Source organism: Centruroides vittatus, unplaced genomic scaffold (genome assembly GCF_030686945.1).
Source record: "Centruroides vittatus isolate TY-2023 unplaced genomic scaffold, ASM3068694v2 contig_854, whole genome shotgun sequence".
NCBI lineage: Eukaryota > Metazoa > Arthropoda > Arachnida > Scorpiones > Buthidae > Centruroides > Centruroides vittatus.
The window spans coordinates 1455179-1478187 of record NW_027122558.1 but is presented as its reverse complement, the minus strand read 5'-3'; the positions used below and the strand labels follow the sequence as shown (position 1 = coordinate 1478187).

The 23009-nt window shown below is 32.7% G+C and overlaps 1 protein-coding gene across 1 annotated transcript in view; it reads right to left on the bottom strand.

Moving 5' to 3' along the window:
- Positions 1–22782, bottom strand: part of LOC136982582 (tRNA selenocysteine 1-associated protein 1-like) — a 43706-nt gene extending 20924 nt beyond the window's left edge. Inside the window, exons 1-2 of the mRNA XM_067279107.1 lie at positions 22584–22782; positions 11044–11141 (exon numbers count right to left, since the gene is read on the bottom strand). Of these exons, the coding sequence (XP_067135208.1) occupies positions 11044–11141; positions 22584–22619 (134 nt within the window). The 5' untranslated portion in view covers positions 22620–22782. The remainder of the gene's footprint in view (positions 1–11043; positions 11142–22583) is intronic.
- Between the last annotated feature and the right edge of the window lie 227 nt (positions 22783–23009).

Sequence of the window (23009 nt, the reverse complement as noted above, 5' to 3'; positions counted from 1 at the left end):
TTTGGCAACAGATTGTATCAACTATGTGGGAAGTATATTCTTGTAAATATTGAATTTATGGGAAAATATTGGGCTGCAATTTGAAAAAATTGTAGACCTATAAATTCCCACTGTTCTCCCTGATTGTCTGTCCTTCCTTAATCTCAAGAAAGGAGTTAGATAGATAAAAGTTGAAACCAGATGTGGAAAGCTTAGGACAGGAAACCCAGATTAACTATTTATGAACGTCCAGTTTAGAACGGAAGCAACATTACTTTTACTCAAAATTTTTCCCTGAACAGAGTTATACCCTATTCACACTGTACATTTTAAGCGGGATTAAGATTTAAGCAGAATTAAGTTAAGTCGCATTGTCGAAAACAAGATTAACTACTCGTTCACACTAGGTAATTAAAGCGAATTATTCGCTTAGCCCTCAAGTGGGTGTACTCAATATTACATTTTAAATAAAATCAAACTTTTGCTTATTTTTCATAAATCATCATAAATTAATTTATATTTAGTAATTTAAAATATAAATAACTTATTTAAAATGCATAAGACGTCAGTTAGGAATTATTAACATTTATTATCAGTGATGTCATCGTCGTTGGCAGCACGATTCTCTCAATGTTTATATCACTTTAGCGATAGAACTGTGATAAGAATGGATTTTTTGACAAAATTTATATATATATATATATATATTTTTTCGTAAACAAGAAATTTATATTATTATTTAAACTTCTTGTACCGAAGCAGCATATACATGCTAACAGAGAAGAGTATCGTTTGTTCGAACATTTGTACCTGCACATCTGCTTCCGCCATTATTTTTGAACTTGTGGCGGACCTCGGGGAAAGCTTGAAGCGACTTAACCTTCTTTGAGAAAGCGATTTAAGCTGAGCCGGTTGTTGGTAGTTAAACTGGTTTAACGTTAAGTCAGTTCCGTTCATATTTTATACCTTAAGCTGGCCTTTTTTTTTTTTTTTTTTTTTTAATAAGAAGACGGCCAGTCCGAGAAGACAGCCGTCTCCCGTCCTAAACAGCCGTACCTGTCACCTGACTTACCGGCTACTAAGTCCTAAAAATAATTTAATATAATATAATTGTTTTGTTATATATTATATTTTATACTGTAATCTAAAGCTGGACTGAATCTGTATATATAAAAAACCTTATACTACAATAGTAATTGCTAAAAATTAAGCTATTTAAAATGTATGTCAAAAGGTATGTAAAATGCTATTTAAAATATATGTGAGTGTATAAGTGAATTAAAAGAAAAACTTGATAAGATAAAGCAAAGTTATATGCTTAAAATCCTAATCTCCTGTCTTAATTTCAACATATCTTCAAATTCTTTCAAGAACTTAGCATAATTATCTTCATTCTCAACTATTTTTAAATATAGATCAGTTATTCTTCCACTATATAATAAAATATCATTCCTGCAATAATTTCATTTCTAACGCTATTATATATTGGACAATGAAATAAGAAATGTTCCAGGGTGTCGAGTTCCCCACATTCACAATTAGGGGAATCGACCAACCGAAAACCAAACAATCTCTCTCGAAAATCTCCGTGTCCCGATAAGACTTGACAAGAATAATAATTTGGGATAACCCAATGTGCATCATCCCGACTATAGACAGTGGGAAGGAAGCGAGCAGTTATCCGACCACGCGTCTTCCCACACCACCTATCATTCCATTTATCTAGCAATGACTTTTGTACTTGTTTCACCTTTATTTTAATTGCATCGGCCGATGAACCCGGCTGAAACATAGTATCTCCACAAACAAAAGGTATATTAGACCTCAACAAGTATTTATAGTATTCTAATTCAATCCTTATATCAATAGGTAATTCACCCGCGAGTAATTGCAACGCAGGAGTTGATATAGTCCGATAGGCCCAGGTGACCATCAACAGTACTCTCCGTTGGGATGTTTCAAGTTTCCCACGGTGAAGGGGCCGAAGTCCGCCGCCCCACACACCAGCAGCATGTACTATTACTGGTATATACAGAGACGAATACAGGATCCGGAGTGCAGGAAGCCTCAGCCCCCACCCCCGACCTGCCAATTTAAGCTGGCTTAAAATGTACAATGTGAATAGGGTATTAGATATATGACTGACTCGACTTTATTGCTAACAGGAAAAGTATGATGTACTGGGACAACACCAACACTAAAAAGAATTGAAAACATTGTGATAAAAAGTTGCAGCCTGGCATTATGACAATGTCACAATAAATAACCACTGGTTACAATTAGTTTGGTTTATTTTGTTACAGCAACGCAATATGTGAGTGATCTGCCAAGGAGGATACATCACAGAAAGACATTTACGTAAAGTTGGCCCCAATTTAAGTGTTACTAACGAAAAGAAAACCACAGAAAACTCCACTTGGCCAGTCCATTAGCCATGTGTGAATTCATGAACTAATGGCGTTCAATAGTTTTATCCACTCAGTTACTGGAGTATACTTATTGGGCTGCAATTTAAAGAAACTGTAGAGTTATAAATTCCCAGTCATCTGTCTGTCTCTGACCTTCCTTAATCACGAGAACAAGGTTAGATAGATGAAAGTTGAGATCAGACATAGAAATTATAAGAGAAAAAAAGACCACATTAACTATATATGAACTTCTGATTTGTATTGCAAATTTCAATACAAAAATTTCCCCAAAGTTAGATACATAACTGGCATGACTATTGCTAACAGGGAAAGTATGATGTACAGAGGCAAAACACTACTACACGTCACACAAGCAAGTGCTACGTGCTACTTGCCGCAGTAATGGCACATCTATTTCGCACTATATCATTGTTGCAGTAATTCATTTAATATAATATATATAGTTTTAAAATTAATATAATTCTTGCCAAAAAAGGATATTAGTTAATTATTTTAACTTTTCTGCCAATAGATGGCATTACGTGTAACTCAGAAAATCAGATGTAAATAAAAATTAATTGATTTATAGAAATGCAGTCAATATTTTGAGGTGGGATGTATAACATGATCTAAGTTAGAAGTATTTGAATGTAACTACTCATTATAGTCTAATTAATAATCTGACCATTTGTTTGGTATTTATAAGTTTCTACCTTGGATATTTGTTTGATATTTTTATCTCAAAACTGAAAGAAAACTGATTTTTGTTATGTAGAAGTTTAAATGTAATAAATGGCATTTTAGATGTAACAGAATCAGTCCATCAGTATTATTTTTCCAGCTAATTAAAACAAAATTGCTAACTGAAAGAATGAAAAAGCGACTCCTTTTTCTCCTTAGGTGCAAGAAATCCAGAATCATCAGAGACCTTTCAGCCTTTACGATATGTCAATGCCACCATTGCCACCCTCATCAGAAGAGCTTTCTTACTATCATCTTTGCAAGTGCTGGTAAACATTGAATTAGACAACATCTGTTTGGCGGTACGTACTGCTGGTTTTTCGCATGCTAAATTTACGCATGTGCTCAGTATGGTAAAAAAAATTACTATTTCCAAACACCATGCTATGCAATAAGAGGAATTTTCTGTGGTCCAAACATCATTGCCAAACCTTGGACCCCTTTCTATACACATTTGCCATATTTTTAAGCAGCGTGACCTTGTCCTACCACTATTCCCACTTTCAAACCTACGCAAGCTCATTTGCAATGATAGGGACAAGTTTTCTACTCTCGAGAAGTCGGGGGGGGGTCTATGCGGGTCCACTGGATAATCTTGCTACGAGAGTAAACACGAGGTATATCGGGACCACTACCAGAATGCTTGCTAGTCGCCTTATGGAACACCAACTGGATTTGTGAGGAGTAGGCACACCACAAAGCTTACGAAAAAGGTACTTGAGCAGGGTTACAACCTGCTATGGTCCCAATCAATTATGCTCAAGAGCTGTAAAAATCAAAAACTTGTTTTTATATAGGAATCTCTTCTTACTACCACCTTGGATACATGCAACACTCCTATCCTCAGACCTGCCCAGTGTATGGGTCATGCTGTAAAGGCGATCAAGCAATTAAGCAACTATTAGCATCCTCCAGTATACCTATAGCGTGAGCCTGGATCCACACACGTGCCGCTTTGCATATCACAGAGCTTACTGCTCATTCAATTTCAAACACATTTGAATATTTTTTACGTGTTCTTAACAGTTTTAACAAAAGTTTTAATTTGAATTTTAGGCGTTCTCTTCTTCATCGGATAATTTCCATTTATTTTTAATAAATTTCCATATTCGCCTGATGATAACAATAACTATAGGTTCGTCAAGAGTGCTTGCAATAAGAAAACATACATATAACGCCAATCTCAGTGTTTTCTCCATTTTATTATAGCATCATAACTTCTGTAATATAAGCATTCCTGCAATTGTTCATAATGTTATTGCTAAAAGTACAAAGTACATACTTAAGTCTAAACACAAAAATGTTATTGCTCCCATCCAATCCATTATTTCAACTACAGCTACTAATCATCAAAGGATAAGTCCCTAGATTTTCTTGCATCTTGCATCATAGCTAATAACATAACATGTCATCATACATCATATGCCTGTATTGCCAAGCATATACTGAAAAATTAAACATTCTAACAATTTATCGATCCTAATGATAGATAAAACGAATTCATCGTATGTCCATAATCAGGGTATACCCATTATGCAATTTTTCGCACAATGGATAAACCCTGCAAATTATGCAAAAAGTTGGATTTCACTTTAAGAGAAGTGTTAAGTTCAGCCAACCTAGAATCTACAAAAAATATTTTTTCTTTATCATGTTGATTTTTTTGGGAATTAAGGCTCACAAACACAGTTAGCTACTCCAGTGTTTTGTTAGTAATAAAAAACACGCCATACTTATAATTTGGAAAAAGTTCTCTTCAAATTCTTATATAACCTTATAGACAACCATCCTTACAGCTGTTGTTCATCACTACAAACAAAAGTATGCATATAAAATACTCAAACTATTTATCCACATCAAGTTACAAAATTTTTTATTGTTGTTATACTATTTCCATTGATACTTACTTATTATGTTACGTTAGTTAAAATGCTACTAATTTACAAAGGATACCCTCTTCTACAAGTTTTTCTGATTTGGGGTTATTAAATTTATTGTAAACAACAATTATTTTATATTTGATAACAAAATTTATTTGCAATAGCAAGGCCATCACTCATCGCTAGTCTCCGGATTTTTTGGATTTATCTAAGAATCCGAGGATTGTTCCGAAAATAACACATTTTGCTTCTAACCGACAAAAATTAACTTTTTATATTTTTTGAACCAAAATCAGCATAAATGCGCAATTTATTGAATCTTCTTGCAATTTTTTAAAATACATTCAAAATTTTCTGAGAAATACTGTCATGTATGTGGTCCTTGATACCATTGTAGGTACCAAAAAAAAACCATTTCGAATTTCAGAACAAAAGAAGAGACATCTTCAAATGTCGTCTTGTACACAATGTTGCCAAGTTAAATTACCAGTATTTTATGTCACATTCGGGTTTTTTTAATTGACGAAAATGAAAATTATTAGCGTCTTGGCTATCTTTTGAGCTAATTTAATTTTATTCGGTAACCTTTTTGTTATTTTTTAATAAATTATTGGTGACAGTGTGAAGCATAGAAGTGTGCGCAGTCTCGAGATTTTATATTCGGCTATAGACTAGGAAATTTAGCAGGTAAGTATCAAAGTTCTGTGTCTGAACTTCTACTGAAGTGGGTGAGGGAAGAGAAGTTGGCCGAGAGAGGCTTCACAGTGGATGGCTCAAAAGAGTTCTGCAAGGTATGTCAAAATGCATTTGTGTGCATGGAAAAATCACATTTTAAGAATCATGTGCATTCTGCAAGACATATGCAAGCAGTACATTGACAGGATTGAACATCCAGATGCTGCTCACAAAAATGGAAACTGAGGGTCAAAGAAATATTTTTCTTAGATACAGCAAAAACCTTTATAGAATGTAATACAGAATTGCATAAGCTGATGCCCAGGAAGTACTTAGAAAAATACACAAAGCAAAATCTTCCTGATGAATCAACACTGAGGAAGAATAATCTTCCACATGTTCATCAGGAAGTGCTTGAAGAAATTCACAAAGAAATTAGTGAGAATGCTACATGGTTTGCTGTGGATGAAACTATAGACACGTGAACGATATGTTGCTTTAATGGTTGTACGAAAACGTGACGAAAAAGACTGCACTAAAATTTATCATCTTTTATGTAAATTTCCGGAGAAGACGAATGCACAGGCAATAGCAAGATTTGTTCAGGAAGGTTTAATGCTGTTGTATAATTAAAGTTGTCATGCTTACAGGCTTAGAGATGGCATAGCCTTCTGTAAGCATGACGAGAACTTTTTATATAATCTTATTCATGCAACCTGCCTGAATCACACTTTAAATTTTCTGGCTGAACAAGTTCATTTACATTTTAAAGATGTAAAAGTCTTCATTTGTTCCGGCAAGAAACTAGTTGTCAAACTATGGCTTGCCAAGGACAAAGACACCAATGCAAATTGCTATGCATCGTGAGCATTTGCCAGATACTCCTTTGCCACCCTCTCCCATAGTCAGGAGATGGGGCACTTGGATAAAAGCAGTATTCTATGCGGACCATTTACGTGACATTCAAAATTTTACCAACGAACTTGATGAATCGGCAAGTTCTTTCACTGTGGATGTTAAAGAAGCTTTGGAGAATCCACATTTAATCGCTTCTCTAGTTTACATCCATGCCCATTTGTTAAATTTTGTAGATAACATTGAAGCATTAGAAGCAAGAGGGTTGTCACTTCAAGAACTTCTAAAAATGTTTTAAACAGTAGAGAATTCTATACAAAACCTTGCTGGTTTATGTACAGTCAAACTTTACATGAAGCTGGCAGCACTTTTGGACAAGAATGGTGGTATTTCTATGCTTCTCCAAGTTAATAGCTGTCTAGTTGGAGATCACCAACGTAGGGCTTGCCAATGTACCTTTGCTGAAATACTATCTTGTGACTATGTTCAAGGCTGAGAGAAGCTTTTCATTGCATAAAAACATTATCAGGTATAAATTTTGCACAGCAAGGAGATGCTTGTCCTTGACCAGTCTAACCATTTAGAAAATATCAAAAGTAATAAATAAGTTTTATCTTTATTTTATCCTTATTTTCAATTTTTGTAACTTTCAAACTGTAAATGTGAAAATCTGTTTCAAATGTAAATGTTATTTTGAATGTAAAATATTCAAATGTATTCAAATTTTTTAAATTCTGTTCTTGCATGCATTTTGTATTAAATTTAGAGGCCATCCTGAAGAACATATTTTGTAATGTTAAAAACATTAGAAAAAGAAATAAGTTTCTACTTTGGATGTTTTATCTTTTTATCTCATACTCAGAAGTGTAAATCAGCCCACAATATTAAGCAAATCAACTCAACATGCAGCAGTCATTGTTATGCAAGCTTAGTGATGGTCCTTTGAGACTATTCAATGAAATATGACCCATAGATGATGAGTCATATTTCATTGAACAGCCTCAAAGGACTTTTCATATTTCCTTTGGATAGCTTCAAAGGACTCAATCATATTTTACTTTTGACAAAAGTGGATGTGTGTGGAAAATAATTACTATGTCAAGCAATGCCAAGATGTTGCAGAAGAAGGAATTGAGTTCAAAAGACAAAAAATTTCCTAAGAAATTGGTGTTTGTAGTAATCATTAATTACAAGAACCAAAGCACTATATTGAAGGAACAGCATTCTTGGTTTGAGATCCCAATTAAGAAGCATAAATATGTATTTACGTGACATATCAGATTATTCTGAACTAATCATAACAATACGATAATCTTTGAATTTTTAAATTTTGTGTGGCTTTTACATCAGTCGTAGAGAAACCGTGTTGTGCTAGATTGCTTATTCTACATATTTGTATTGGCTTTGGCTTGTACACATTTGGCTTTTACATATTTGTTCTATTACATATTTTGAAAGCATTTAATATTAGAATGTTAATCTGAATAAGATCATTAAAGATCACCAAAAATGTTAATTTTTGATTATTAAAGTGCATTTATGCTGCTTTATACAGTTGTGCATGGTATTGCAATCTGTTTCAAAAGGTGCTCTGCTGTGTACTATATATTACACTATGAAATCTTTGTGTCAACAAGAAAGTATACTCCACAGAATATGTTAAAAAGCAACTGGTTTGTTTTTTGAAAAAACATTATCCTAAACAAAAGATAGGCCAAAAGATACATTTTTTGGCCTATCATGGAGAGTGCACACTATGTCAAGGAAAATGCAGCTGCTTATCAGCATTATGGGATACAATACATTTCTCATTAGGAAATTATTGCAAATATGCCTCAACTAAGGCCAACTGAACATTTCTGGTTTTAACTCAAACTGGCAGTCTATCAGGATGGCTGGAAAGCCAAAACTGAAGAATTGTAATCCAGAATTAAAGCCAAACCATAGCAGTTTGATTCCATACAGTTCCACAAGATAATGTCCAAAGTTAAAGCTAAAGTGAGAAAGACAACCCAACGTGGACCAACTTCTGTAATAGACTGAAGCCAAAAAACTCTTACACAAACTGTGAACATGCTATGAAATATTGAAATAAAAAATACTTGCTGTTAATTGTAGTCTGGAGTTTTAGTTTTCATATCCTAAGATAAGAGCAGTGTCTACAACATCTTTTTTGTAAACACTAAATGTCAATAAAGAATTAAAATACATTAGAGTAACCACTTTAGCCATTAAGAATTGGATCAGAAAATAGAGTAATGACATAAAAAGAGTAAACATCCACACTTCCCTAATATAACATCCTGGATAGTAAAACATCAGTTCTTGAAATGATTCTCACTCTTAGAACGTATAGAAGTAAGAGAGAATTATTACACTACCAAGAACATTTTAACCTTCAAGAGAGCTTGAAGCTTAGAGTAGTCAAAATAAAAACTTGGACAGTGTGTCAACAGCTTGAAAATGGTATTAGTCAACTTCTTTTCGTCTGTTTTCACATTATTCTGTTTCAACAGAAGCTCTAAAGTCGGAAGAGCGTCTTCTAAAGGTTTCATATCTCCAACTATGGGCATTTGTCTCCTCTTGGCTCTCTCTTTTAAATCCTGTTTCCTTTTCATCATTGCATTAATCTTTTGTATAAATAACTGGTGCCTTAACTGCCTTTTATCTTTCTTTGACATCTGCATTCCGTTGGATGCAAAACCTTTGATGCTCGTCTGTTCGAAGTCCGGCAGTTTTTGCTTCAGTACATCTTCGGTAATGCTGATGCTACTGAATAAACTGGAAGCCAGATTTGATATTTGGACCTTCATCTCTGTATCGACGCTTTTTGGAGTTTCTTGCACTTTATCCGAATTTTTCTTAGTCGTAAAATGAAACGTTCTTTTCTTCCTAATTTTTCCCATCGAAATGCAACAGTTAAACAAATTTTAAAAAGGATTCATTTCAACATCAAAAATTAAATTAATTGTGTCATTTAATTACTTGGCATCTTAAAAATATTAGTCTTATATCCATAAGCAATTTTGTATCAGAATTGTGAAAAATGATGCAATAGAAGATATGACATAGGTGAAGGCATTGCCCATTTCGGTAGCAAAAGTGTTCATTTTTCAAAGCCTCCTTAAAGATAAATTATTATATTCAAAGCACTGGAATTACTCGTATTTTCAATGTATATTTTAAAAGTTCAATTTTCATTAAAGCATTCTAGTATTTATTTTCCTGTATAGTCCATATTATTGAGTTCGAGTTAGCATGAAAAGCAATCATCTTGTATTAATAATAATAATTAGAAATAAAATTAAATAATTTAGATAATTCTGAAAGTAAAGAAGCAAGCAAAAGATAGGTGTTTGAGTCAAGCTGCAGGTCAAGCTTTCCTTTCAGAATTTTCTAAATTATTTAATTAATTAATTAATTCCAATTTTAATTATTAATACAGTGGAACCTCGGTATACGACCTTAATTCGTTCCCGACGTTCGGACTTATACCGAATAGGACGTATACCAAACCAACCTTTCCCATAAGAAGTAATGTAAATATGATTAATCCGTTCTCATGTAAAAAAAAACCCTCTTGATATGATATATTAATGGGGTTATAAAATAATTTAAACACTGTTTGAGCACATTAATAAAAAAATAAATTTTATTATAGATCTTTAAAGTTATTACAGTATATTGTATTATATTATTTAAATCATTAAATCAAAATCAAATCAAATCAAACTCTCCTTAATACTAATAATCTGTTTAGAAATTGATTAAACCCCTTTCGCAACGTTAGCAGATTTAATAATGTCTTTATTTTTCACGATTGTCGATATCGTCGTTCTCGGAATACGGTATGCAACAGTTAAATCTCGAATACCCATGCCACCTTCGTATTTCTCAACAATCTCTTTTTTCAGTTCCATTGTGATCCTAGTAATTTTTTTAGTTTTCTGTTGCTTTTCATTTGCCTTTTTGCAATTCATGATTAATAAAAGTAATAAAATTTTACTTACAAATTAAAATCAGAAGAAATTTAACAAAATTATAAACTGTGGCACCGCGAACATCTAGTCTGGTCTAGTACACCGATAGTGCTACTTGTTCATAGATGGTGCGTGTAATTGAATTAAGTCGTATACCGAGCAAAATTTGTTTCGTCCAAACGGGACATATTCCGAATTAGACGTATTCTAAGGCAGACATATACAAGGGTTCCACTATTAATACAATAAGGTGATCAAATTGCCTACTTTTAGACCTAATTTGTTGGTTTAACCATTCTTATTATAGCTCTGATGAAATATGCTTTTTTTTTTTTAGGAAAAGAAAAGCTACAAATGTAAACTTTCATATTTTTATTTTCAACTATTTTTCCTTTATCATTAATAAATGTCATTTAGAAATAGTTTTTCCATTTGATTAATTATATTATTAATTACAAAGAAAATCTTTAGAGAATTACATATATGATATTTGATAATGACTTAAAAATTATATTACTTTCTTACCCAGTTACTTTATTCTTAATTATTTTTGCCTGAAGAAGATTTTCTCCCATTAATGTAAAAGCTTGTTTAAGAAAGAATTCATCCATGTGTGGATCAAGCTGAAACAATTTCATTATATTAACATATTTAAATAAATAAAATTTATTAATAAACAAAAACAAATGATTAATTATATATCAATATCATTCTCAAAAATTATTTTATTGCTACTCACTATTTGATACAGATTTTATCACATAACTACCAAATATGGTTGTATTTATTAGTACAACCATATTCATTCTTATTTTCTTATATAAGAAAGGAGATTTTGTAGCATCTAAGAATCTCAAGAAATTTTTTAAACCAAAATCTTATACTACTTTCTAAGATGGCTCAAAAAAATTTAATTGTTTACATTAAATGACAACAAACAAAATATTAATGAATATTTTTTTATTATAAACATCACCAAATTATAGTTAAATGTATTTTAAATACAGCAAAAATTTATGAAGACTGTGGTTACTAAATATTTAAACATTAGTGATAATTTCAAAATATAGGTGACATTTTGAGTCCATAGCTGTGCTTAGGTTTAATGAATGGGCATCAAGTCATAAGGGCACAAATATAGTCAGTGAAAACAAAGATAATGAATGAATGTTGTGTATTAGTGGCAAGTATGATGTTGAGAAAATGTGCTTATTGCTAATAAATGCAGAAATATTATACAAAATCACTTTATTTTTCATATTTTTCTGTGAGGCAATTTGTTTATGATTTTGTACCTTTATACAAAAATATTTTATCCTCGAGTAATTCAGCTGTTCTGCTTTAGATTTCCTAAATTAGTTTATCAAAATCTGTTGCAGGTAGTTGCAGATAACTTGGATTATGTAACATTTTCATATAGAATGGAGGTTTGATATGTAAAAGGTAGCTGAAGTTGTTATAATTACATAACTATTTTTTTTTCAATTAAATATTTTACTGGATATTCAAAAGGTTTTTGTGAGTCAGTTGTATAATTACATAAATAAATAACAGCCAATCTCATACATTACAGTTTCCAAACAACCTGCCATATTTTTATCAGGCTAAATAATGGCTACTTAATTATCAATATAATTTAACCCGATAAAAATTTGACAGATCATTTATTATAATTACAAAATCCAGAAGGAATTTCACCTGACTAATCTCCAGCATTAGTTAATAAAAAGTCATCTGCGATGTTAAACAGTAAAAAGCCATCATTTTAAATACAGCAAAGTCTTGTTTTATTCAGAATTGTTATCATGCATGTTTATATTTTCACGAACAGTGAGTGGTTAGTTTAATCCTTGGATGCACTGGGAGTAATTTTCACTATTAATGTCATTTTTATTATGAAATTCATTGTGAAACAGAATAGCGATATAAGAATTAGACACAATTTTCTACAGCCTATCTTTGAGATAAATTATCAACATGAAACAAAAATAGAAAGTTCTAATGATCACACAAAGAAAGCAGGAAAAAAAATTTGTGTATAGCATATGAGTTGTGCAAAAATGAAACTAAAATTGAAACTGAAACTTTTGACACTAATAAAATCAAAACGACAATGGAAGGGTGGCCTGTTTCTTAGTTCTAAATAGTATAAGGCATAAAAAAAATCAGAAAAATGACTTCAGGTAAGAAATTATAACTTCTAAAAAGGTATTGAGGTCTCTTATAAACTATCGTAGGTTGCTTGTTTGAACACACACAACAAACCAATACAAGCAATATGAAATTAACAAATTAAGAAACATTTACTGTTTTAAATGGAATGACAATAAGATGAATTGCAGCCCTATTCACATAAAAATGTAAATTTAATAATTTTTGTGTTTTTATATATTTATTTATTTATTTTTAATTTATCTTACACTTATTTATGTATTTCTACTTATTCTTTTATATAATGATATTAACCACTTAAATGTTTTTACATGTTGGTATTTATTCCATTCCAATTTTCTGTCATTAGTTCAATCTTTGTGTGACCTAATGATCATCCTATGAAGGTTGAAAGTGTTTGTTCATTAAACTCTTACTGCTAGTAAAAAGGTTTGATTTTTATTATAGTTTTCTCTCTTTGATGAACATATATCAGCTATTTCTGCAAATGATTTTTCTGTGTTACCTATAATGTCCATAACACTTTTGCTAATTGCATGTAGTGCTTCTGTCTTGGTTAGATCTTTTTTCTACAGCTTCTTGAAGCATCTTCATACCTTCTTTCATTATTATTATTTATTTATGACACTGACCATAAGCCTTTTTCAGGTGTCTAAGCAAAAATATAAATACACCATAACAAACATACAAGAAAAAAAATTATAACATTAAATTCTGTCCTCTTAACTCTTCTGAGTTTTTCAAGGATGCTAATGCTCTTAACATGACTTCAGTCTCTTTTTTTTCCTTATATTGTTTGTGTGAATTCTTGACTCATTGTTGAACCTGTCTTGTTATTGGGACCTTTCCAGAATTTCTGTTGAATCTGTCATGAAGGATGAAATAGTTCTCAATCCATTAATGCTTTTTACAAACATGTTCTGTTGAGGTAAAGTATCCTTTTTTTTTTGCTAAATCCTCTTTTGATGTCTGCACTGTCATAAGAAAGAATTAAATATATTTTTATCAGCTTGGTAAAAATTTTCTATTCTGTCTGGTTCTTTATATAAAATATTTTAACCAATAGTGCAGAAGCATATTCCTATAGCACATCAACATGTACTCTTTAATCTTTTGTCATCAAACTTTAATGTCTGAGTTGTAATCAAAGCTGATGTCATCAGGAGATTATCATTATTTACATCAGGACATAGTTTACTAGAATCAAATGTGCTATTTTCCAGGAACTAAGATTCTGGTATTTCTTGGCATAATATATTCTCCATTTGTCTACTACTTTGTCGACACCCTCGTAAGGAAAATATTTTAACACAAATGCAATCTGGCATATAGCTTCTATTGACTATTCTTCACTTTTACTGATGGATACAGTGTCTAAAGATCACAAAACAGTCTACTTTTCATTTGCAAGGTAGACAGTACTTCAAATGCAGCCATAATGTAGAAATCTTTTGCACAAGAAAAAAAATTCATCTTTACTCTCTCTGATATTATTTTATTTCAAAAAAGAGATTCCAGTTTCTTTTGCATATCATGACCAAAGTCAATGATTTTCAGGATGTTATATGTCTGTTTCAAGTCATATAACTTAGCATATCTAAAGTCTGCAATTACCTCAAGTTTAATAACAGCCACATCAGGTAAGTTAGAGGTAATATTTCATAAATGAGTAAAAAAGCTTCCTCTTGAATTAACTTTGTCATTCTGATAAATAGTTATGAGATGTTTAATTATGAAATATTCATTCTGATAAATATTTGCATTACAGATTGCAGAAAGCACATTTCTGCTTCAAACAATTTTATAGGGTGCTATGTATAAGGATTATATGATCCACTCTCAGAACTGGGAGCTGTTCAGTAAGATGTGCAGTGAGGTTTTCTAGGGTAGGTACCTCCCATTATGTAGGTAAATTATGTACCCCCCCACAGTCTTTTGCACACACTCGGTTCTCTCAAAGTAGAATACTTAAACGAATAGAAAATGTCTGTAGAGAAAGATTTTACTTAATGATTCAAGAGCTTTAGAAAAGACATTGTGGTATTTATAAATACTACAGGTACCAATATTAACAAAAGAGTCACTCACTCCTTATTTGAACAATCGTAGTTAATCCCTTCATTACATTAAGTCTGTCAAGCAAAAGTTGCAAGTTTTTGAATGTAGAGAGATGCTAATACTTCTAATATGAAGATCTTAAGTTTATTCTCATCTACAACTCCTAGAACAAATGACTACACATGGGCAACAACAATCCACTTAGCATTTTCTGAAAAGTAAAACACTACATTGAACTATACACTTAAAAACAGACCAGTACATTGAACTATTCCCAATGTTATTTAATTAGCAGTAATCTCATCTACTCTTGCCATATACACTTATTGCAATAATAATTAGCACACAAAGTAGAATTTGTCATATTGCTGCAGAACTTGACGTGCAGATAAGTCTCAAACAAATATGAAAATAATATTAAATAACACTTCTAGTCCACAACTTTAATTTAGTGATAAGCCTTCTAATTTATTACAAACCTATTTATTAGGGTAAATAATTCATTCTAAATATGGAAATTATTAGAGTTATAGTGAGATGCCAACAGAGGATCTTAAAGTTTGTCCCCCTTAGCCTATAAAAAAGCACAAAAAGGCATCCTGTCTGTAGTTTACCTGTTACAGAGGAATGCTGTATCTGCTAAAGATGCCTTTGTTGTAATTGAAGACCATACGAACAACTAACGGAATTTGAGAGGGGTTCAGATCATCAGGTTGAGAGAAGCCAAATAGTCATCTTACCGAATAGCCTGCCACCTAGGCTGTTCTGACAACACCGCAAGGTGGTGTTGGGACCAGTGGACAAGAGACAGCTTGCACACATGGTGCCCAGGTTCAAGATGTCTTCAGCAGATCACTAGTCTGAGAAGACTGCTGGTCCTCCAACAAGCAAGCACATGGCTAACCATATCATTGTTGCCAGGTGGCACCATCGTTATGGGTTCACATGTCTGTCCTTATCATTTCAAGGTAGTGAGGAACATTTGGTATTGAGGCAGCTATTACATGTGCTGCCATTGGCAATTGGCATCCATCGTTGCCTCTGTTTGGAGTGGTGTTGCTCTAGACTAGATTGAATTGAAACAAAATGGAACTGGGTTGTCTACAAAGACAAATCCTAATTCAGTTTTGGGCCTGAAGATGGCCGTGTTCGTCTTGAAGCCCTGTGGTAAACATCTCATTCTTGCCTATGCTTTGAAGCAACACACCACTTCCCAGCTAGTATGGTGGTCTGGGGTGCCATCACATATGACAGCAGGTCATCTCTAATAACGTCAAAGAACCATGACAGCCCAGCAGTATGTTAGTAACATCATTTCTATGAGTTGTAAGTTAAAGCTTCTAGATAATACTACAAAACATCTTTACTTTTTCTAGCAAATTTTAAGTAAGAAAGATGTTTTGTTGTATAATTGTTAGTGACATTGTGCAGCCGCATAGGTTGCATCTCATGGCAGGGTTCTCAAGAGCTTTTTTTCAAAAAAACAATGCTTGACCACATACAGCCTGGGTGTCTGTCACAGGACTGCCTCTGCCATATTGCCACATTTCCCCAGCCTACCTGGTTCCAATAGTCACCAATCAAACACATCCAGAATCACCCAAGACACCAAGTAGGACAGCTTAGGAGTTTGGCCAAACTAGAGGACCATTTGTGGCAACTGTGGACGAGAACTGGCACACAGGACATCATACGGCACTCATATGCTGCCATGTCTGCCTGTATCACATTGTGTATTGGCACTAAAGATGGCCTAACAAGATACTAGAACCTCCTTTCATTCTCTCCTCTACCTGCACTTAAATCAAATAATATATAACAACACAAAATCTCTTTAAGATGCAGTCTTTTTATTTGTAGTTTTTCCGGCAATAAATGATTCTTTTGCTTTCATTTTGTAATCACTAACTTATATCACTGTTACACTCACATATGTACAATTTTGTTCATTTTCAAAACCTCCTCTTTGGTGCACTAATTTTTATGGCAATTAGTGTATATGATAACCCTTGTGTAATTCATCATCAATCATGCTATGAAAATGTTAACCCAATGCATCCAAAATTATCTGCTAAGACTTTGCCCTTGTATTCTAAAAAAGTCTGCTGCAATTTTTAAGTCAGGAAATATAACCAGAATATTACATTAAGTGTCCAAAAAAGTATAGGGTACATGCAACATACAAATGTTTTGAGTATAGAAACTTTATCAGAATGAGACCAATCTTCTTTTGACAATGCACTTCTTACCAAACAGGCAACTGTGATTTGGCATTCATTTTATATATATTGTATATAAACTCCTGGTATTTGCATCTAACATTCCACATATTCCATACTATTGTTTTGCATATACCGTATTTTACGGACTATAAGACGCACTTTTTTCTTCGAAAAATTGCCTCCAAAATTCAGGTGCGTCTTATAGGTATTTTTTTTTTAAATTGCTTAAAAATTAAGGTGCATCTTATAGTCCCTAGCGTCTTATAGTCCATAAAATACGGTATATCAAGATATAATGGCAGCTGTATGTATAGTATTGTATAATTGTGTCAGTGGATATATAGTGTAAACATTTCCAGATATATCGTGTAGTACTGTCATTTTGGTATTTGTATTGAAGTTAAGACCATTTACAAAAATATACAATATTTTCGAGTCTTCTTTATCCATTAACACAACCACAGAAGTAAAAGTTAAATTGGCTTGAAGAAAAACTTTATTAAAAAGACAAATAATAAGATCCTCCAATAAAAGGCTGATGTTTGATATTGTTTTTAACTTTGTGAATTTTCATCTATTATTATTTGTCTTTTTAATGAAGTTTTTCTTCAAGCTAATTTAACTTTTACTTCTGTGGTTGTGTTAATGGATAAAGAAAAGATTTGAAAATATTGTATATTTTTGTAAATGGTCTTAACTTCAATGTAGATGTCCTGAGTCATCATTAAAAAATATTGGTATATGTATTATATTCCTATAGCACTATAGCTTATTGTAGTATGTTCTGTACTAATCTTTTGTAATATGCCTTGAGAAATATATAATATCATGTGTAATATAAACTGTATTGAGTACACTAGTGCCTAGTTGTGCTTAGCAGTACTAAGCATGTATGCTTGTACTTAAAAAGATTGATGATTAATGTGATTTGGCATTGTTTAACTGGTTTCAATTTTCCATCTTCATAACAAATTGGTTTAATAGCAACTTGAGCAATGCATTGATGAAGCATGCATTTAGCAAATGCTGTTTAATGCATGCTTCACTAATGCATCTCTTCCTATATCAGATTTTAATATCAATTTTAAAAGCATTGCAATAAGCATTGTACTAGCATTACACCAAAAATGTATCTGATGGCAAAGTCCATTCAACATAATCTGTAGTTCAACAGGAATACAGTGCAAGGAATGAAGATAGTATTTTATAATATACAAGGTGATCATAATTAAGTAAAGAATAACTTTTGAACCGTGCGGTTTTCAGCCTCAATTTTTTGTAGGTGGCGCTTTGAGAAAAAAGGAACTGCTTCTATCACAAAATCACGTTGCTTCAAAACATTTGATTTTTCCGTAATTTTTGGCAAAATGTTCAGATATTCAATCGAAGACCATGCGAATATGATAAGATTTTGGTACCAGTCACGAGAAAACCTAACTTTATTCTGTCTTAAGTGGTCTAGTACCTTTAAAAACAATCCAGAGACGTTCAAATGTGGCCTTGCCTGGCCACCTTACAGCCCTAACCTAACCTGGACACCTTACAGCCCTGAGTCCACTAGACTTCTTTCTTTGGGGATATACGAAGTATCAGATGTTCAAGAATAACCCTACCACCCTCAGTCAGATGAGAGAAAGCATCAAGAGCATCATGAAGGGCATCTCAGATCAGACCTGTAGTAATGTGATTGCACTACTGCATCTCGACAGAGGGCAAACATTTCGAAAATATCTTGCATTAATTTCCTTTATCATCTTCTATCTTTGCTGAAAATTTCATTAAAAAAATTCAAATTTTCAAAAAAGTTATTCAAAAAAACTTTGTGGAGAGGCTGTGAAACACAGTGTATTTCATAATGAATTTTAGAAGATAACAAAATGCAATTATTTTATATCAATTACAAGATGTGAAATGTGGAATTGACAATTACTATATATCAAAAATATGACTTTTATGTGCCCTCTATCTCCATGCTCTAAAATACTGTATTTGCTACACAACAAACTTGACAACATAATGCAACTGACATGTGAAGTTGTCACACATGTGAAATTCTGTCTTTTAAGACAGCTAAGTTGGGAATATTACTTTAGCTAGATCATAACCAAAAGTTATGGGGGTTCAGATCAGATCTGATGATTGTGGTAACTATGATATTGGAAATGATCAGCTAATCTAAAAGAACAAAGCCTGAACATAATTCAATTCATAAATAATCACACACCTTTAAACACTTTTCTAGCCAGGTTCTCTCTTTTGACAAATGTTTTTGGTTTGTCAAGCCTGCCTTGGATCTGTCAAGAATTCCAAACTTCAACATTTCAAATTGACAATGGAATGTTAACAGCTGCAACAACATATTGTCATCACACCTGTTAGCAATATAAGATATGCATCATTGCATATCTTATATTACCTGTTAATATTCCAATTTGAAACATTGAGGTTTGGAATTCTTAACAGACCCAAGACAGGCCTATCAAGTGAGCCAAAAACATTTGTTAAAAGAGAAAACTGGGGTGAAGAAGTGTTTAAAGATGTTTATTTGTGTATTGAATCAGCTAATCATTCTCATGTAAAAAATGCTGTTGCAGTTAAGCTTGCAAAGTTAAGCTATCTGGGAATGTCCCCTCTTGCATAAAGATTGTGGCATTTGGACAATTTCTCTGTTGCAATGCTGAAATGACAAAGTTTGGAACATATTTCCATATCTAGAAGCATTAGCAAAATATTATTAAAGCTATAAACTATTCTAAATTATAAAAAAAAAACCAATGATAAAGGAAGCTGTGAAACCATACCACATGTGGAACCTTTGAGTGTAACAAAATTTGATGATGAATATGCAGTCTTTAGTTTTTCAACTTATTTTTACCATCATCATTAATCCCGGGCTCATTGCCCACTGGTGTCCAACATCTCTCAGTATCTCCTTCCATTTCTCTTTATCCATTGCCCATTTTCTCAATTCCTGTATATTCACTCCACATCACTTCTTCACATCATCCATCCATTCTCTATATGGTCTGCCTCTTTTGTTAGATCCATCCATAATACCATAGACTAAAGTCTTAATTTTCCTGTTTTTATTCATTTTTGTGATGTGTCCAAATAGTTGGAGTTTTTGTATAATTTTTTGTAAGATTCTTTTTCATATATATCCTATTATAAATTTTTTGTTTGTGACTTTCTGCATCAATCTTATTTTTAAGATATTTCTGTAGCAGTTTCTTTCAAATGCTAATATCTTTCTTTCCATATCTTTTGTTATTGCCCACGTCTCACAGGCATATAGCATGAAGGAGAAGATGCAGATGTTAAATACTTTAAATTCTGTCTGTAAACTAATTGCTCTAAATCTTCTCACAGCTGGTTACCATCAATTGGTGGTATTTACTATATAAATTTTGGTGGTACAAGCTAATTGCTTTACTTTTCCAGATTTTGTCCATTGCTTTCAAATTTATTTTCATCTTGGCTATTCTAATCACTATTTCTTTTTTGAAATCCATATTGTAGGTCAGTTTGCTTCGTAAATATGTAAAGTCCTCTAAATTTCAATTTCTTTTCCATTTACTAGGATGTTTCTTGTCATGCTGTTATCACCAAATATTATTGTCTTAGTTTTTGTGATAGTCAATCTATATCTTTTTCATTCTTCATTTAGCAGATGTATTGTTCTCTCTAGTTGTTCTTCACTTTCTTCAATGATAACTGTGTCGTCTACAAATCTCAAGTCATTCAATTTTACAGCCGAACCGACGTTCCCCGCATCTCTTGCGTCATCTTGTCCATTACTCTTTCTAACAGACTTATGAAGATAGTTGGGGATATATGGTTTCCATCAGATGCCTCTTTTTGGTTTGAACCAGTTCCCTAGCTTTCCACACCATCTCACTGCTGCTTCTGCATTATCATTAATATAACTTAACAAGTTTTATTTTTATACTTATTAGAAAATGTATATCATATGCATATTAAAAGGACAGCAGTACGATTTTATTCTAGCAGCAGAATCTTGAAGTTTAATTTCTTTCACAAGAATAAAAAAAAAAAAAAACAACTCACACGCTCAGGACGGTACATATACCAAATTTGTTCGAGCTTTTTCTAACAGCTCTTTCCGTGCAGAGCTCTAAACACCTACATTTCAATACGACTATTCTGTAGAATTACAAATAATAAGTATCATAATGTTACATCATAAAGAGTCTACATTTCAATATTCAACCAAACTTAAATATCTGCTTCAGTTTCCACTTTTTTTTACAATGTTTGACATACCACTAGGTTTTTTTCACACCTGCTAACAATATCATAACATACAATGTTTCTTAATTGACAAAATCATAGAAAACGTCACTGTCACGTACTTCTCTCTAACTCTAATCACATTTTATTCAAAATAAAACGAAACATTTTATCATCCGGAAAATTCAACTCTCAAAAAACTACTCGGAATTCCGGTTATTAAAAATTATTAGAAACTTACATTTTATTCAGAGTTAATTTTTTGAAATATTTAAAAACAGTGTCTCTTTTTAATTTCGTTAAGTATCCGTACAATTCATTTGTCATTTTTTTAGTATTTATCATATTAATTTAACAAAAAGAAAGAATTAGACTTTACAAATAATATAAATATTGCCGAAAACGGTGCAATTCCGATCCACTCCGCCGGTAGATTAAATCCGGAGTAATCCGTCCGGTCCGGGAGCAAAACGGTCGCCGAGCGGGCCGCTCTCTCTCGAACGCACCGGACGAAAAACGAAGCCGGAAAAGCGGGCAGAAGAAAACGGAGGCGAGTTTACCCGGTAACAAAGAAAATTACCAAACGAAGGAAAACTCCCTAAAAGGAAATTTTTAAACTAATCTTTATTTATGTAAAATTTAACAGAACGAAATATTTGCACAAAATATCAAAATCAGAATCCAGAATTAATTGTCAGCAAGCCTACAAATCTGTTTTAATGGGAATCACACACCAGGAGTCAAAAAAAGGTGAAGAAATGAAAAAAAATTTCAACATTAACGCGACAAAGTCACAATCTTTAACTCTCCGCATTATAATACATATTAATACGCTTAATTAACGATAATTGTAAATAACGATTTGGAAGACTTTAAAAATTTTGCATTAAGTAGGACGGGCGAAATTGCGATAGATTAAAGTTGAATTGGAAATCGTTATATAATTAGAATTTACACAGTGACACACAAAAATCCAGGTTTTAATTCGATGAAAACAGTCGAGTAACAGGCGAAACGTCCAACGCAATTCAGACATATTTTATTAAAAATATATCTAAAATACATCTAAGTTTTAATGGTTTTTCGAGTAATCGGGAGACGGGATCCGCGCCGATCTTACATTATCGAGTAATTTAATCAAACATTTATTTTGGGCAGGGCCAAAACATCGTTGACAAATCACACAGAAAGTCTACGTAATAAAGTTGGGAACTGACAGAGAATGGACGGGATCGAACCGGCCGACGAATACGTGCAAACATCTTTGTCTTTATCGACTCGATGTCGGCTACGTCGATGTTTATTAAATACAACATCCGAATTGTCAAGTTTTAACATGGGTAACAAATTTATCTAACTTACGTCTCCGATCCAAAGTGTTCCCGGTTTGGCACTCATTCTATCTAGACTAAAAACACGATTACTTCAAGGAAGAACGGAACAGAAACTCTACAACTACTAGAACTACTAAAAAAAAACGACAGAAACAGAGTTAAAATTCACTATTGAACCATCGCCATCTTGTCACTTCCCCGGAGTGGCTACCGGTCATATAATGAAGCCCCCTAACACGCCATTGGATGATCCGACGCGCTCGTGACATCGCGTCATACGATCAGAAAAATGGTGTTGGCGTAAAATACGGTGTTTGCGTGCTTTTAAAATAATACGACTAAATTCGCTTACGTAACAATTTAGTCGTTTCGGAAAACGTAATGTTTTCTCCCATTAAATATTTTCTTGTCCTTAATATCGACGACTTGATTAATTAATATTTATCCGAACGAC